This window comes from Gallus gallus, chromosome 5 (genome assembly GCF_016699485.2).
Source record: "Gallus gallus isolate bGalGal1 chromosome 5, bGalGal1.mat.broiler.GRCg7b, whole genome shotgun sequence".
Classification (NCBI taxonomy): Eukaryota; Metazoa; Chordata; class Aves; order Galliformes; family Phasianidae; genus Gallus; species Gallus gallus.
In genome coordinates, this window is record NC_052536.1 from 48,938,249 (window position 1) to 48,955,729 (window position 17,481).

The window sequence follows — 17,481 nt, forward strand, 5'->3', positions numbered from 1 at the left end:
AAATCCTTCTAATTTTTTTCCTTCGTGCCTGTGGGAAGCTTCTGTAAACCTTTGGAATTCTGAGGCTTTCTTTGTGTTCTGTTACTAAAATGACCTGTATCTACTGCAGGTAGATCAAGGCAAGCTATTGTTCACCCTGATTGAGCAAACTAAAGCCTGTTCTTTCCATGCTTTAAGTCAGCCTGAGAACTTGTGCTGAGGGGAAAAAAAAAGAAAAAAACAACAACAAAACTAGTTTATCTTGTCTTGTATTTTGGATTCCTTTAATTCAAAGCACTTCCCAGCCCCCTCCCCCTCCCTTTACACTGTAGATGACGGTGAGGTGATTGAAGAAATAGAAAGCGTCTAATCTAAAACTGCTTTTTAGTTGAAAGTAGTCTGACTCTTAGCATAGCAGAATCCTGGCCTTGTTCTGTACTGTATGGTCTTGTGAAGTATTTACTTTGTCCTTAAATGTAAGACTTGCTGGTTTTTAAGCTTGTTTTTATACTGCTTTTTTTTTTGGGGGGGGGGGGGGAGATTTGGCAGTAATTGATATATATAATTACTGCAGTTCTTATTTCCCATCTCTGTCCTGCTTTCTCCTCCATGCTTCCTTAATTCATTTTCCTTATTTCTTCTGGGCAGCAATTCTAGGGTAATGAATGCTGTATCTTCCTTTATAAGCCACAAAAAAGGTGGTGACATTTTGGTGCAGCAGATGACAGCTGTTTAGAAGAGTGAGCATGCTACCTAGCTTCAGCTACCTTCTTTGAGATGCCAGGTTACGCTTGAGCCAAGGTGTTCATTTAACCTGTGTTTTTTGGATCCTTGGCCTGAACTGGTGTTTACTATGTGGATATGACAGGTGGCTGTTTTTCCCAGTGGGAAGCAGCAAGGCAGGACCTAGCTATGGGTGGAATTCAGCCTTACACAGCTCTTTTTTTCCTCATGCGGTGTAATCTTTAAAGCATAACCTGCATGTAGAAGAAAAAGTGTGTGTGAACAGGCTGGCCTTCAGATGGAAAATAGGGGGAGTATTGTACTGAACGCTTGAACACAGTTAATGACATATTAAATAGAACACTCAGGTGATGTGGATACCTACTGCTCAGAGGGGAGAAGGCTCTGGGGCTCCAGGGAGACCTTGCAGCAGCCTTCCACTGTGTAAAAGGGGCTTAAAAAGGGGGGAGAGAGGTGTTGTGATAAGACAAAGGATAACGGCTTTAAACTAGAGGGCAGATTTAGATGAGGTGGCAGGAAGAAATTCTTCCTTCTTCACGCTGAGGGGTGAGGCCCTGGCACAGACTGCCCGAGAGTGGTGGCTGCTCCACCTCTGGACGTGTTTCAAGGCCTGCAGCAAGGGGTGGAACTGCATGATGTGTCAGGTCCCATCCCCCAGAAGCCATTCTGTGATTTATGGCTGTAAGTAAGCTAACGCACGAGTTGGATCTATAAAGCGGCCAAGGTGAAAAGCTGGAACCAAACGTCGTCTACGATGGCGCCCGGCCCCAGCCGGGCTTTCAGCCTTCGCTCTTTCCTCTCAGAAGAAGGTAGTCGAATAAAGCTCTCAATGCTGACTCTTGCTGAAGAAAGGAGGAGCGCGCGAAGTCCCCGGGCCGGGCGGCTGCCCGCACAGCGCTCCGCAACCTCTCGGTGCCGCAACGCCCCGCTCGGGCTCGGCGCCAGCCGCCGCGGCCCGGCCCAGAGGCGGAGCGCCCTGCCCGTCCCAGGCTCCCCCGCGGTGCTGGGGCGTCGCTTATAAGGCGGCGGGCGGGGCCGGAGCGGGCGGAGCGTGGCGGTGCCTCCTGCCTCGGCATGTCTGACTCCGGCAGCGGCGCGGGCGGCGGCCCCGGCGGCGGCGAGGAGGGCGGCATGGAGGTGTCGGGCTCGGCCGTGCAGAACGTGGCCGACGTGTCGGTGCTGCAGAAGCACCTGCGCAAGCTGGTGCCGCTGCTGCTGGAGGATGGCGGCGAGGCCACCGCGGTGCTGGAGGCGGCCCTGGAGGAGAAGGGCGCCGTGGAACATATGCGCAAGTTCCTCTCCGACCCGCAGGTCCACACGGTGCTGGTGGAGCGCTCCACCCTCAAAGGTGAGGCGAGGGCCCGCGCCCGCCGCCATCACAGCATCGCAAAATGGCGGCTCTGCGAGAGAGCGAGGGATGGAGGGGGGTGCGGCGCCGTTCTATTTGGGGCTGAGGAGCCGGGAAGGGCCGGGCGGTGGCTGCTTCCGCCGTGTCCGTCTTCCCTGCCGCGGCCGGAGTCCGCTGCGCTTTGTTTGCCACAGCGGGCGCCGGAGAGGCGCTGGCGGTGCTGCGTCAGCGGGCCGTGCCCCGGCTGCCTGCCGCCTGCCGCGGGCCTTCCCTGCTCGGAACGGCGGGACGGTGCCGAAGCGGCCCGTACGGGGCTGTGCCGTGCTTAGTTGGAGAGAGCCGCGGGTTCCTCAGTCCGCGAGCAGTGTCTTTGTCTAAGGAACGCCGTCAGATGCTGCGCTGCGTACCGCAGCCAGGCTGGCTGACAGAGGGGCGTTCCTGTGGTTTGCGTGCTCCGTTCGAGAAGTGACTTTTTATTGAGGCAGTCAGCAGCCGTGTCCCTAAATAGTCCTTTCTGGTCACAGGATCTGGCGTGATGGACGCTAAAAAAATACGAGTATGCTCCTTTGTTAACACGGATGTTTGCCATTAAACAATGCTGGCTGGCTGGCTGTGTGCCCGCCCACCGGAGCTCGTAAGGCGTTAACGCCGAGTTTCGGTCTCTCTGCTCCCCGTTGTCCCGGCCCGGTGTGGGCGCAGCCGCCTCGCTTTGCTCCGCTCAGCACAGCGGCAGCCGCAGTGCGCGGGGGGAGCGCGAGGAACGCCCTGCGCTGCGTGGCGTCGTGTCCCGCGGCCGGGCTTTGCTGGGCCGTTTCCCCCTAAGATCCTCCTCCTCCTCCTCCCTGGCTCAGTAGGGATGACGGCAGAATTTTCTAGACGAAAGGCCAACCGGTACGAACTCATGGCACAGCCCTGAAGGACGATCACAGGGGTCCGCAGGGCATTAGCAGGCAGCGCGGGTGATCTGTGAAGTCCTCTCATGAGGTTGGTTATGCCCCTTTGGGGATGGAAGCAGTGAAGCGCTGGAGATCAGTGAGCTCCAGGCATGCTTTTCATATACCCGTAACTAAAAGCATACTGACATTTACTGCATGTGGCAGGAGCTGAATGCTGCTGCATTGTGTATAAAAGCCACTTCCATCAGCATGTTTGGAGTTAATAGCAGCTGTTTGGGGAAGGTGGATTTCCTGACCCAGCCCACCTTGCATCCAACCTAGCAGCATACAGAGGTGTTTTTTTCTGATGCTGTTACAAGCAGTATTTTTGTTGAGATTTGGGCACAGAATAGATAGTGTAAAAGAAGCTACTGGTTACAAACACAGCTGAACAGAGGCTGTGTTTCTAAGTAATAGAACGTTATGCTGTATCACTTGCTATGCAGCCTGCCAGCAGCTTTCACATGGAGCATCTGATGTGGTATTGCTGTCTGGCCGGGCTCCTGCTGCTCAAGGTTGCAGCCTGAGAGTGTGCCTTGCACGCAGGGCCAGATAAAATGGGAGAAGAGTGCAGTGCATCCGTCAGGGTGTGTCCCCCAGCAGGGAACAACCTGCACGGAAACCTCTGCATTGCAGCACAGCTCCACACATCCCCAGGAATTACATCATCTGATAAGAAGGGCTGCACTACTGCCTGGCCACCCCTGGGGGCTGTGATGTGTTGGTTCCTTGTGCTTTGTGTTCCGACTTAATTTCTAAATCGCTTTCAAAGAAAAAGTCTGAAAATACAAAGCAATGTATAAGGAAAAAAAATCAGTTTGTTTTTGTCGTCATTGTATGTTTTGTGTCAACTTAGGAAATTAATGGGGTTGTGCTACAAAACCAATGAACCCATCCTCACTGTGCAGAATATTGCAAAGCAGAATTTAACACCAGCTACTTTGCATGATGAGTTGATGTAGGAATTAAAGATTAGAAAACGGTCTGGTTGCAGCAGAAGATGTTTGGGGGAGGGGGGGGGCAGCAGAGGTTCTAAAAATAAAATGTTTTTTACATAGCGTATTTTTTGCAGAGGATGTGGGAGATGAAGGAGAAGAGGAAAAAGAGTTCATTTCCTACAGTATCAGCAATGACATACATTATGGAATAAAATCAAACAGGTGAGTTAGTAAAATAGATCTTTACTCCTTTACCCTATTAAAGCAAAACCTACGTAAGCAGGCAGGTGATCAGTATTTACTCGTGCTTCGTGCAGTGTGCTTAGTCAGGTGGGACAGTGGCTTTTCAGCCGGTGGGCTCTGATAAAACAACTGCATCACAAGGCTGAAAGGGATGGACTTGAGAAAACTTCCAGTTCTGAGGTTAAATTCATAAAGGAAATTGGCTTACTTAATAAGCATACATATAAATACAGCACACCTGCAACTGGGGTTCGGTAATCTGTTTTTGTTTGGCCGTTTTGTGCCGCTTTCCTATGCAGAGCTTCTTAAGATGAATGCCTGTAGTGTTCATGGACTGTGGGTGCTCAGTGACAGCTGAATACTTAAGAATAAAGGTGTATTTATTGGAAGACTTGTTTTCAAGCCCCAGAAGCAGGACTATAAAGTATGAGGTGGAGGTTAGCATTTATGTCCTGTGAACTGAACTTGCAGTCAGGTTAAAGCTGTTCTGTCTCCAAGTTTCAAATGGTAAAACTCTCCTCTGTGTTCTGCAGCCTGGCTTTCATTAAGCGCACACCAGTGATTGATGCCGACAAACCAGTGTCACTCCAGCTGAGAGTGCTCACTCTCAGTGAAGATTCACCATATGAAACACTGCACTCTTTCATTAGCAGTGCTGTTGCTCCCTTTTTCAAGTCCTATATCAGAGAGTCTGGCAAAGCAGACAGGTAAGTCAATATAAACACTGCACTTTTCTACTAACAGATAAAAGCAAGCGTTTGATATAAAAAAAAGACAATGACCAAGGCAAGTCGAAAGTGAAAGTGTTTAAGTGCATCCTTGTAAATGAAGCTGCTGCTGACCCAGGGCAGTGGGGTCAGGGGAATGACCAGGATGGTCCGTGCCAAAACAGAATGCTCTGTGCTCTTTCAGGGATGGCGATAAGATGGCTCCTTCAGTTGAGAAGAAGATTGCAGAACTTGAAATGGGCCTCCTGCATCTGCAGCAAAATATTGAAATTCCGGAGATTAGTCTGCCAATCCATGCCACCATTACTAATGTTGCCAAGCAGTGTTATGAACGTGGAGAAAAACCAAAGGTTACAGATTTTGGTGAGAAGGCTGAGGATCCGCTGTTCCTCAATCAGCTGCAGTCTGGAGTCAATCGCTGGATTAGGGAGATACAGAAGGTAAGAAGACAGGTGCCGGACTGTGTGAGAAGAACTGCTCTCTAGTACCATGAAAAACCCCACAGTGAAACTGGTAATATAGTAGTACTACATGCAAGATACTCCGGAGATCTGAGGCTGCTTTTCTGAGGCATCAGAGACTCTGGTCTAATTCTAGGCTAATCTGAGCCTTTCTAAATATTGAGATTAGTCTAAATTCTTCTGCAGGCAGTTGAGAACGTGACTGTGTTATCTTTACTGGATAAAACATTTGCACATAACAGGCAGTTTCCCAGTGAAGTTTGTAACCATTCCTCAAATCTGTACAGCAGGTTGAGAGAAACAGGACTTTTTGTTTTGTTCTGATATTTCTCCAGGTGCGTCCACAGCCACTTCAGAACAGTTGCTCCATTTCTGTCTCAAACTGTTGTACTCCTGCCTGTTATTATGCAAAAGAACTCCCCTGTTCTGCTTGCACCCAAAATTAGCATCTACTTTTTTACTTTCTCCATGGAAACAGTAAACATTAAATCCTAGTAGTTGTTGTATGTCTCAATTATATTTAGTAATAGAACAAGGTTTTGCAGCCGAACCGTGGAAATTAAATGGTTTTCTCCCTTCCTCACTCCCTGCTTTTTTGTTTCTTTTGTTTTTAAGGTGACCAAACTAGATCGAGATCCCGCATCAGGCACTGCATTGCAGGAGATCAGCTTCTGGTTAAACTTGGAGCGTGCTTTGTATCGTATTCAGGAAAAACGTGAAAGTCCAGAAGTTCTTTTAACTCTGGATATTCTGAAGCATGGCAAACGTTTTCATGCTACCGTCAGCTTTGATACAGACACAGGTAAAATATCTGTTCCATTAATCTCTTTACCATCATCTTCATCTTCTTCAGATGTCCTCTGGAACTTAATCTGTTCTGAAACGTCAGTGTTGTGGTACAAAGAACAGTGCTGTGTAGAGGGATGTTGGTCTTATTAAAGCTACTGTCTTGTGCACATTGGATTAATGAAATGGAAAGTTCTAAGTCGAAACATCTTCTGCTTTTAGGTCTAAAACAGGCTCTGGAAACTGTGAATGACTATAATCCACTGATGAAAGACTTTCCGCTGAATGACTTGCTGTCTGCTACTGAGCTGGACAAAATAAGGCAGGCCCTTGTTGCAATATTTACCCATTTGAGAAAAATCAGAAACACTAAGTATCCAATCCAGAGAGCATTGCGTTTAGTGGAGGCTATTTCAAGAGATCTGAGCTCTCAGCTGCTTAAAGTGTTGGGAACCAGAAAACTGATGCATGTTGCCTATGAAGAGTTTGAAAAGGTATGCTCATGAGTCTTGCAGTGGTACTGGCTCTGTTTTTGCATTGAGTAGTGACTATTAAGAGGTACTTCATTTGATAGCTAAAATTCGTATCCTGAAACTTTCTTTAGGTAATGATTGCGTGCTTTGAAGTTTTCCAAACCTGGGATGATGAATATGAGAAGCTGCAAGTTCTGCTAAGAGATATTGTGAAAAGAAAAAGGGAAGAGAACCTGAAGATGGTGTGGCGTATCAGTCCTGCTCATAGGAAACTCCAGTCTCGCCTTGATCAAATGAGGAAATTCAGGCGTCAGCATGAGCAGCTGAGGGCAGTTATTGTGAGGGTCTTGCGACCTCAGGTAATGTTCTTGATTGTTACCAGGCAGAAAAGCTGTGTGCTTTCTTGCTTACAGACAATATATGTAGTGATGCAGAGGAAAGGATATGTTATATTGAGCTAGGTCACTGTAAATGCTTAGTCCTGGTATCTGGGCGTCAGTTGTTCTGTTTTTCCCCTAGCTCTTTTGTGTGTCTTAACATTCTGTGGTGCTGCATTGTGCTACTAAAATTCTGTAAAAGAGTAGCAAGTGAAGGGAAATGAAACTTCAGTTACAAGCTGGCAGAGACTACTTCTGCAAACCTGGTCTTCTTTCTACAGAGGTCAAGTTAAATACAAATTCAGGAAACAGCTCTTCAAGTTGGAAATTCATTTTCACCTTCAAACCGTTTGCTAAAAGGCCTAGTCTTAACTCTGATGTATTTGACATTCTGTGTGACCGTATTCATGTTGATAGGCACAGCAACAAGAGACTTAAAATGGAGGAGATTAATTTGTGTGTATCTACACGCAGAGTAATGACTGTATGTGTGTATATATATATATATATATGTACACCTGTATATATGTATGTATATGAGCTTGGTTAGAGCGTACTGAAAAATGAGGTTATGCTGCATAGTGGTGGAAGTTCATAAGGTAATTAGTTTGTTCTGTTCTTCATTGAACTTAAATCTGAAATACTACTAAAACTCTGCAGAGGGTTTGGGTACTAACATGTAAGTTTTTTGCAGTGCTTGTTAGAATGGGCTGTGTTTAGCTATCTCTAGGTAAAATTTGAGGCAGCTGACTCACTAACTGGTTTTTAATGCAGGTAACTGCTGTTGCCCAACAAAATCAAGGAGATGTACCCGAACCTCAAGACATGAAAGTAGCAGAAGTACTTTTTGATGCTGCAGATGCTAATGCCATTGAAGAAGTCAATCTCGCTTATGAGAATGTCAAGGAAGTGGATGGGTTGGATGTTTCCAAAGAAGGTACAGAAGCTTGGGAGGCGGCAATGAAAAGATACGATGAAAGAATTGATAGGGTTGAAACAAGAATAACTGCCCGTCTGAGAGACCAGCTTGGTACAGCAAAGAATGCCAATGAAATGTTCAGGATCTTCTCTCGGTTTAATGCCTTGTTTGTCAGGCCTCACATTCGAGGTGCCATTCGTGAATATCAAACACAGTTGATTCAGCGTGTGAAAGACGACATTGAGTCTCTTCATGACAAATTTAAGGTACAATACCCACAAAGTCAAGCTTGTAAAATGAGTCATGTTCGTGACTTGCCCCCGGTGTCTGGGTCTATAATTTGGGCAAAACAGATTGACAGACAGCTCACTGCTTACATGAAGCGTGTTGAGGACGTCCTTGGCAAAGGCTGGGAGAACCATGTAGAAGGTCAGAAATTAAAGCAAGATGGAGATAGCTTTCGCATGAAGCTCAACACTCAAGAGATCTTTGATGACTGGGCAAGAAAAGTTCAGCAACGCAATCTTGGTGTATCTGGCCGTATCTTCACCATTGAAAGTACTCGTGTTAGAGGTCGAAGCGGAAATGTCCTAAAACTGAAAGTCAACTTCCTTCCAGAAATAATTACACTTTCAAAAGAAGTGCGAAACCTGAAGTGGCTGGGTTTCCGTGTTCCTCTGGCAATTGTCAACAAAGCTCACCAGGCAAACCAGCTCTATCCGTTTGCCATTTCTCTGATTGAAAGTGTCCGTACCTATGAACGAACATGTGAGAAAGTGGAAGAGCGTAATACTATCTCACTTCTGGTTGCTGGCCTGAAAAAGGAGGTACAGGCTTTGATTGCAGAAGGAATTGCACTTGTGTGGGAGTCATACAAACTTGATCCATATGTGCAGCGTTTGGCTGAGACTGTCTTCAGTTTCCAGGAAAAGGTTTGTTACACCGTTTATCTTTCAAATTCTGAACTTTAGTACTTCACTAATGAGTCATTAAACAAGAGTGGACTTAGATAGCTGCTCAGTATTGCTTCAGTAGCTCTTCAATTAAGTGGTCAGTTGAGTTAACACAAATTGGCCAGCTAAATGGATATTTTAGTAGAACAGAAATTGATTAACTTAGTGCATCCGAATAAAAAAAGAACTTACCAACCATTTCTGCCTCGATATTATTGTTTCTCTAACATCTCAAACTAAATGTTCTCTTTTTCTTAAACCTTTTTGTTAGGTGGATGATCTGCTCATTATTGAGGAGAAAATAGACCTGGAAGTGAGATCACTGGAAACATGCATGTATGATCACAAGACTTTCTCTGAAATCTTGAACAGGGTCCAGAAAGCTGTGGATGACTTAAATCTTCATTCATATTCAAACCTGCCAATCTGGGTCAATAAGCTGGATATGGAGGTAGGTTTCAGATCAAGTAGTATGTATTTGGAGGAAACATTATAATCAGGTGCAAAATATTTGTGCAGAAGATGGAAGACTTGTTTGTTTTCAGCTGTTGTCTTTTGGGATCAATGAATTTCAGGGTAGTTCCTTTGAAGAAACAAGTTTGATTCAGCTTGACTGTGTAGAAAGCGCTTAACAGTAAGGTCAATAAGGGATGGGGGAGATTTTCTATGCTGTTAGTGACGACTATCTACTTTAGTAGTGTTTAAAACTGCTTGTTATATCTCAGATTGTTGGACACTAGGCCAACTTTAAAGCAGTTAAAATTGCTTAATTCCAGTGAAGACCATGACAACAACAGAATCCTTGAGTTGGTGTTCACCAGAAAGCCTACCAGAACTCCTACACTGCTTGTATGTCCTTGCTTGGTGAAGGAGCACTTGGTGTCACAATGTATCTGGTGTTAGAATATGTTGACAGTGAGACCGTTTATGCAGTACTATGTAACTTTTCTCCCATGTGGGTTCCTTTCTGTAGATTGAAAGAATCCTGGGTGTTCGCCTGCAAGCTGGGCTGAGAGCCTGGACCCAGGTACTTCTGGGGCAAGCAGATGACAAAGCAGAAGTTGACATGGATACAGATGCTCCACAAGTGAGCCATAAGCCTGGTGGAGAACCCAAGATCAAAGTAAGTGGCTGGTACTTTGTTTTGTGGCTGTTTGTTTGTTTGTTTGTTGAGGGGGTGGAGGGGAGGCGGAACGGTATTTGTTTTTTTTTTCTTTTGTTGCCTGTTATTCAATGCAGTGATTTTTAGCGCAGGCTTTTATGGGAGATAAGCATTTTTTCTGCATCTGATTTTGAAGAAATACTAAGCTTCACCCGTGTAAGCCTTAGTTGCTTTCCAAGAGCAAATGCTACTTCATGAAGTCCTAAATTCTTGGCAGCTTGGGTTGTAGTAGCATCTTCCAGTAGAACTGAGTATGTTCATTGTTTCTGCAGAACATCGTACACGAGCTAAGAATAACCAACCAGGTGATATACTTGAATCCACCAATTGAAGAGTGCAGGTACAAACTTTATCAAGAATTGTTTTCATGGCAGACAGTAATCCTGTCACTACCAAGAATTCAGAGTCAGAGATACCAGGTGAGTGTCAGTATCGAAGTCTGAGCAATTCTTTTTGCTTTGCACTTAATTGCTTTCAGCATTAGTGTGTTACTGAAGGACTGAATTCAAGTACACTAAAAATTCATGTGTATCACATGTCATTCTCAGGTTGGAGTGCATTATGAGCTGTCTGAGGAAGAGAAGTTCTATCGTAATGGATTAACACGGATGCCTGATGGCCTTGCAGCCCTGGAGGAGGCGTACTGTGCTGTTGAGGGAATTGTGACTGAGGTGGAACAGTATGTCAAGGTAGGAGGCTGACACTACATGATGCTACACTTACAATGAATGTAGACTTTGCTCATTTTAATTAAGAATTTTCAGGGTTGGGGGGAACATCTTTTAGAGTGCTTCAAAAAAGTTAGAAATGCTGCAAAATTTCTTTATTAGGTTTGGCTGCAGTACCAGTGCCTGTGGGATATGCAGGCTGAAAACATATACAACCGCCTTGGAGAAGACCTAAATAAGTGGCAAGCCCTTTTGGTTCAGATAAGAAAGGCCAGAGGAACATTTGACAATGCAGAAACTAGAAAAGAATTTGGACCTGTTGTGATAGACTATGGAAAGGTAAGAAAGTACACTTATTGATTGTGACAAATGCATTAAAATTCAGAAGGGGTGCATAAGAGAAAATAACAAGACTAATAACTGTTATGTAACCTTGTTCAACTGTAGGTGCAATCAAAAGTGAACTTGAAGTATGATTCCTGGCACAAGGAAGTGCTCAGCAAATTTGGCCAGATGCTCGGTCAGAATATGACAGAGTTTCATTCACAAATTTCCAAGGTAAGACTTGTCTATCTCTAGTTTTTTGCTTTCAGATGAGCTTGTTCTAGTTTTCTGAAATGCTGACTGCTTGCCCCACACAGTCCCGTCAAGAACTGGAGCAGCATTCAGTGGATACTGCCAGCACATCGGATGCGGTGACGTTCATAACATACGTGCAGTCCCTGAAGCGTAAAATCAAACAGTTTGAAAAGCAGGTGGAGGTATGTTGCCTTGCTCAATGTTTCTTACTTCTGAGAATGTCAGACTTCACTCTTAAGTGAAGTACTGACATTCAAGCGTAGCTTCACAGCATCCAAGTCTTCTTGAGAATAGATTCAAACTTCATATTCTGAGGAGTCTTTAGTGAGCGCTTGTTAAAGCGTGTTGAGTATTCAGTCTTGTGCTATCAGTTAAAAAGGTGAAACTAACTTAAAACCACTGTCTCCTACAGCTGTATCGCAATGGTCAGCGGTTGCTTGAGAAACAAAGGTTCCAGTTTCCATCCTCTTGGCTGTATATTGACAACATTGAGGGAGAATGGGGTGCCTTTAATGACATCATGCGTCGGAAGGATTCTGCCATTCAACAACAAGTAGCAAACCTGCAGATGAAGATAGTTCAGGAGGATCGGGCAGTAGAGAGCAGAACAACTGACTTGCTAGCAGACTGGGAGAAAACAAAGCCTGTAACAGTAAGTAATGATAATTAATATTCATTCACCAAATGAGGCAGTTTTTCGGCACTCAACAAGAAGTAGGCAGTTTATTTTAATGCTATTTTTTGCAGTTTTTCATTATGCATGATGGTAAAAGACTTTTTGTGAGGATTCCATTATTATTTGTTCATTAACTTACTTGTTTATTTGGGTGGTGGAGGTAAATTTACCCTTAAAATCTGGAATATCTTAAGTACAAAAAGCAAGGCAACTTTAATTACTAGCAAAACTTCGACCGAGACAAGTGATCAGTAAGAGGGTGTGTGTGTAGAAAGATTCTGAAGAGTTGCTTTTTTTCTCCCTCCCCTAAAGTGATATCAGTAAAGCAAAACATTACATTTAAAAGTGGGATGAGGCTTTTTCTGGTTTTGTATTTTGCCGCCTTATCAGTATACTGGAAATGTGAAAAAAACAAACAAACAAAAAGAGACAGACCAAGATTTTGTATTCAGTCCTTGCTTTTAAGTTAGCTTCAACTTGACTCTGAACTTTTTGGGTTAATATATCTCTTCCAAACTTTAGGGCAACTTGCGTCCAGAGGAGGCTCTTCAGGCTCTTACCATTTATGAAGGAAAATTTGGGAGACTGAAAGATGATCGTGAGAAGTGTGCAAAGGCCAAGGAGGCTCTGGAACTGACAGATACAGGATTGCTCAGTGGCAGTGAAGAACGTGTCCAGGTATAACCTATCCACACAGCTTCTTGTCAGTCTCATGGCAAAATGGTTCAGTTCCATTGCTCTCTTCCTTTTGGAAAGTGACTTGTAATCTGTTAAGTAATCATGTCAGCATGCAGTCTCCACTGTCAATCAGTTCTCGCCTAAAAGATTGTCCATAATTTCTTCTATGACTGCCTTACTCTTGTGAAGCTATTAGGTGACAAAAAATGCAAGAATCTGTCCTGGGTCATTTGCTATTGCAATCTTGTTTAATTAGCAAACTATCTGATTGTTCTTGACATGTCCAAAGATTCTTTTTAACTTCCCCATACTATTTACTGTGAGGAAATGGAAACTAATTGCTGATGTTTGGTTCCTTTTTTACTCTAGGTAGCCCTGGAAGAGTTGCAGGATCTCAAAGGTGTTTGGTCTGAACTCTCAAAGGTCTGGGAGCAGATTGATCAGATGAAAGAGCAGCCCTGGGTTTCAGTACAGCCTCGCAAGGTACTACGCTACTGTACACATAAGCAATATAACTACTGAAAGCATATGTGAATTAAGAATAAGACTTTTTGAGGTAGAAGTGCTCAGTTGTCCCATTCCAGATTATTTGCACTGTTTATGTACCTTTGTGTGCATCTTATGAGCATGTTTCTTTAAATACTAATCTTAAAATCTGAGCATTTGTCACAAGTTACATAGTTCTCCAGTGCGATTCCATTAATGGGAATGGACTGTTAGAGAGAAAATATATATATATGTATATATGCTATGCTGGTTTTAAGTAGGCTGTTGGACCTCAATAAGGGAACTTCATCTTATAGCTGCATGAACAGCATCAGTTTTGTTAAAGTGTTCAGGAGGTAGAAGGCAATTGGAACACTAAGCCAAATGAGCTGCCTATGACAGTACAATTTCTTAAATCTTAATTGGACAAATAAAATTGTATTCTCAGCAACAGAGCAACCCCGTCTTACACAAATAACTACAACATTGAAAAAGCTGTGCTGTAGATTACATTTTGTATTTTCACAGAAACCTCTCTTAAATAAGTTGTTTACTTTTATGAATGCAATTATATGCACGGAGAAATATTTATTTTGTTACTGACAGCTTCGACAAAACCTAGATGTTCTGCTGAACCAACTGAAGAATTTCCCTGCCCGCTTGCGACAGTATGCCTCCTATGAGTATGTTCAGAGACTTCTGAAAGGCTACATGAAGGTAAATTGTACTCATTTCTAAAATGCGTGTATTTTGTAGTTCGTGTTCCAAGGCATAACTTGCTTTCTTGTCTTCTGTAGATAAACATGTTAGTTATTGAACTGAAGTCAGAGGCACTCAAAGATCGTCACTGGAAACAGCTGATGAAGAGGCTTCATGTTAACTGGGTTGTCTCAGAACTGACCCTGGGGCAGATCTGGGACGTCGATTTACAGAGAAATGAAGCAATCGTCAAAGATGTACTGCTCGTGGCTCAGGGAGAAATGGCTTTGGAGGAGTTCTTGAAACAGGCTAGTATCAACTCTTCTGTGTACGCCCATAATATCAAATCAGAGCCTTTCTGTCGGGTAGCTGACACTTAGGTAATAAACTTGTTGATCTAAGCTGTTGATAGAAGTGCTCAGACTCCATGGAACACTGTTTTTTGGGAACAGCTTAAAGCTGTGAAAGATTCTGGTGGTGAAACTTGAATCATATTGGAAGAGCAGTCCTCAGAAGTGACTACTAAAAGTGCTATTAGTGTTGTATTCTCTATCTTTAATAACAACTTGAGCATAAACTCAGAATCTTGAGTAAACTCAGTAACTTGAGTAAAAAAGAAAAATCTGATTACTCCTAATACACTTCTACTTTGTAATTACGCTAAAGCAGAGGTAATTGATGTCATATCTCACTTGTCTTTCCCTTCAGATAAGAGAAGTATGGAACACCTACGAACTGGATTTGGTCAATTACCAGAACAAATGCCGACTGATTCGAGGATGGGATGACCTTTTCAACAAAGTAAAAGAGCACATTAACAGTGTGTCTGCTATGAAGCTGTCACCATACTACAAGGTAAATGGGGGAGAAGAACTAAAGAATCTTCATTTAATTCTGACTTCCTGTCTTATATTTTGGTTGACAATTAATTGCATATGCATGCTTTGTTACTCTTAAGTGACTTTCTACTAACAGTTACTGGTCCTGGTATTACTAAAATGAGTGTTAATGCACCATTTGAACTTCAGGTGTTTGAGGAGGATGCCCTCAGCTGGGAAGATAAACTGAACCGGATCATGGCACTCTTTGATGTCTGGATAGACGTCCAGAGGCGATGGGTCTACTTGGAGGGTATCTTCACTGGTAGTGCAGACATCAAGCACTTACTGCCAGTGGAGACCCAGCGGTTCCAGAGGTAACTTCTTCATTGCTTTGTTCCTTTCTTGCCTATCTGAACAGGTCTACCACTTCATAACTTCAGTGTAGCACTTTCCTAAGCCAAAATACCTGGTCAGGTTGGATTACAAGCCTGCTGCAAACTTAAGTTCATTAAGAAACAAATAAAGCAAAAACTGCCTGTTGATACCAGTGGCAGAAAAAGGCTTGTAATAAAAAGGGTAACAGGCAACTTTAAAGGTTGATTTGAATGCAGGTGATTTTTCTGAGTTCCAGTCAGTTAACTAGAATTTTTCTGGCGCTGTGGCTGTTAGAAAGCAAGCTTACATTTGTTGCCAGAGCCTTTGCTGTCACCCTAAAGTGCTGTTTTCTTCCTCATCTTTAAGTCATTGATTTGTCCGTATTTATTCCACACACTTCCTATCAATCAGAGAATCACTTTGATGCACCTTTACAGGAAATGAAGAAAATGAGGCAGTTAGCAGTGGAGTAGATGGAGTTAACTTTGCAAAGAAGCTGTATTTTTCCGGTGGTTGTATTTTGAAATAAATGAAGAGCTGTTTTTGTAATTTAGCCTTGTGTTCCATAGGGTAGCTGCAACAATTAGAGAAAAAACTTTGGAGATCTCTTGGCCTAAAGTTAGGGAATTTACACTGAAGTACTGTTATTTTACTCACAGCATCAGCACTGAATTTCTGGCACTCATGAAAAAGGTGTCCAAATCTCCACTTGTGATGGATGTTCTCAACATACAAGGTGTGCAAAGATCACTGGAGAGACTGGCAGACTTGCTTGGGAAGATCCAAAAGGCGCTGGGAGAATACCTGGAAAGGGAGAGGTCCTCTTTCCCTCGGTAAGAAGTTGACTGTGGAAGAGAAGTAACTTGCTGTTTCTGTACAAGAACAGTGTACCGTTATGTAAAACCTCTGCCAGTCTTCATGTACTACGTATAAATAAGGTGTTGTGACCTCAAAATACTGAATTCAGTCAAAGCTTCCTTTCGAGAAGTGGAACCAAAATTTGTTGTACTTGATCATATGTGGCTGGTTATGGGATTCCAAAGTTAAAGAGACATTGCAGCTGATTTCTGTAAACTTACAGATTCTTTTCTGAACTGCTTAATTTGGGGGACCAAAGAACAGTATCTAAATTGTCACAATCCAGTATTTAAGTTCTGCCTATCACTAGTCATCAACTGGTCTGTTGCTTAACATGAGAGAATATGAGTGACTTAGCGTGAGAACATACAAAAGTGGAAGTTCTGCCTGTGTAAGAGAATTAATTCCCAAGCACTGCTGTGGATATTTCAGAGATGGATAAGTAAATGAAATGCTCCACAGTATGAAGCATGTATGCACTTTTGTATGGATGGCATTACATGAACTGGAGCTAGGTTTTAGAACTGAGCTTCTGGTGAATTCATGGTTCTGGTGAATTTATGGTTCTTGCCCTCTTAACGGTACTGGAGAATTGAGTGTCAGTTACTCCCATATAGCATCTGTCTGTGAAATGTCTATGTCTATAAAAGTGATAGTTGGAGTTTTGATACAGATCTAATTTTAAATAACTATTAGGTTTTACTTCGTTGGTGATGAAGATTTGCTTGAAATCATTGGAAACAGCAAGAACGTTGCTAAGCTTCAGAAACACTTCAAGAAGATGTTTGCTGGTGTTTCTAGCATCATTCTCAATGAAGATAATTCTGTGGTTCTGGGCATATCCTCACGTGAAGGAGAGGAGGTAGATCTGCATTGTTTCTCTTTAATTAAAATTTCGTAAATATGTGAATATAGATTGACTTAAAAGTAATTCTTTCAGGTGCTGTTCAAAACCCCAGTCTCCATCACAGAACATCCCAAGATTAATGAGTGGCTCACCCTGGTTGAGAAAGAAATGAGAGTGACCCTTGCCAAATTGCTTGCGGAATCTGTTACTGAAGTAGAAATCTTTGGAAAAGCAACTTCAATTGATCCAGCAGTCTACATCTCTTGGATTGACAAATTCCAGGTATCGATGTGGAACATCTAAGCATATTGCAGCTTAGTTACTGCAGTGAAGGAAACTGTCTGATGAGGATTTTTTTGTTACACAGGCTCAGCTTGTTGTCCTGTCAGCCCAGATTGCATGGTCTGAAAATGTTGAGTCAGCCCTCAATGGTATGAGCGGAGGTGAGGACAGCAGTCCTCTCCAGTCAGTGCTAGCTAACGTTGAGGTCACACTCAATGTCCTGGCAGACTCCGTGCTGATGGAGCAGCCACCTCTTCGCAGAAGGAAACTGGAGCACCTGGTAAGTAAAAACCTCCTTCCCTCTTGCATGTTAGGGAGAGGGGTTCTATAACAATTCAGTGAGAAAGATCAGTCTAAGGCTTGTTTTTTTTCCTCTAGGAAAATGTTTAATGCAATTTAAGAAACAAACCCTGGTCCTGTAGGTGGCTGTGGTTTTAAACTCTTGTGATTTTTGCTACATGATGGC

At 43.4% G+C, this 17,481-nt stretch overlaps 1 protein-coding gene across 1 annotated transcript in view; it reads left to right on the forward strand.

Annotated features, from left to right (window-relative positions):
* Positions 1–1,765: 1,765 nt before the first annotated feature.
* Positions 1,766–17,481, forward strand: part of DYNC1H1 (dynein cytoplasmic 1 heavy chain 1) — a 42,532-nt gene continuing 26,816 nt past the window's right edge. Inside the window, exons 1-26 of the mRNA XM_015287795.4 lie at positions 1,766–2,071; positions 4,079–4,166; positions 4,721–4,894; positions 5,100–5,355; positions 5,992–6,178; positions 6,385–6,656; positions 6,767–6,994; positions 7,787–8,863; positions 9,156–9,335; positions 9,858–10,007; positions 10,319–10,465; positions 10,595–10,735; positions 10,877–11,053; positions 11,162–11,272; positions 11,356–11,475; positions 11,706–11,945; positions 12,492–12,647; positions 13,017–13,130; positions 13,740–13,850; positions 13,931–14,140; positions 14,541–14,687; positions 14,861–15,027; positions 15,688–15,861; positions 16,583–16,748; positions 16,827–17,015; positions 17,101–17,295. Of these exons, the coding sequence (XP_015143281.1) occupies positions 1,798–2,071; positions 4,079–4,166; positions 4,721–4,894; positions 5,100–5,355; positions 5,992–6,178; positions 6,385–6,656; positions 6,767–6,994; positions 7,787–8,863; positions 9,156–9,335; positions 9,858–10,007; positions 10,319–10,465; positions 10,595–10,735; positions 10,877–11,053; positions 11,162–11,272; positions 11,356–11,475; positions 11,706–11,945; positions 12,492–12,647; positions 13,017–13,130; positions 13,740–13,850; positions 13,931–14,140; positions 14,541–14,687; positions 14,861–15,027; positions 15,688–15,861; positions 16,583–16,748; positions 16,827–17,015; positions 17,101–17,295 (5,451 nt within the window). The 5' untranslated portion in view covers positions 1,766–1,797. The remainder of the gene's footprint in view (positions 2,072–4,078; positions 4,167–4,720; positions 4,895–5,099; positions 5,356–5,991; positions 6,179–6,384; positions 6,657–6,766; positions 6,995–7,786; positions 8,864–9,155; positions 9,336–9,857; positions 10,008–10,318; positions 10,466–10,594; positions 10,736–10,876; positions 11,054–11,161; positions 11,273–11,355; positions 11,476–11,705; positions 11,946–12,491; positions 12,648–13,016; positions 13,131–13,739; positions 13,851–13,930; positions 14,141–14,540; positions 14,688–14,860; positions 15,028–15,687; positions 15,862–16,582; positions 16,749–16,826; positions 17,016–17,100; positions 17,296–17,481) is intronic.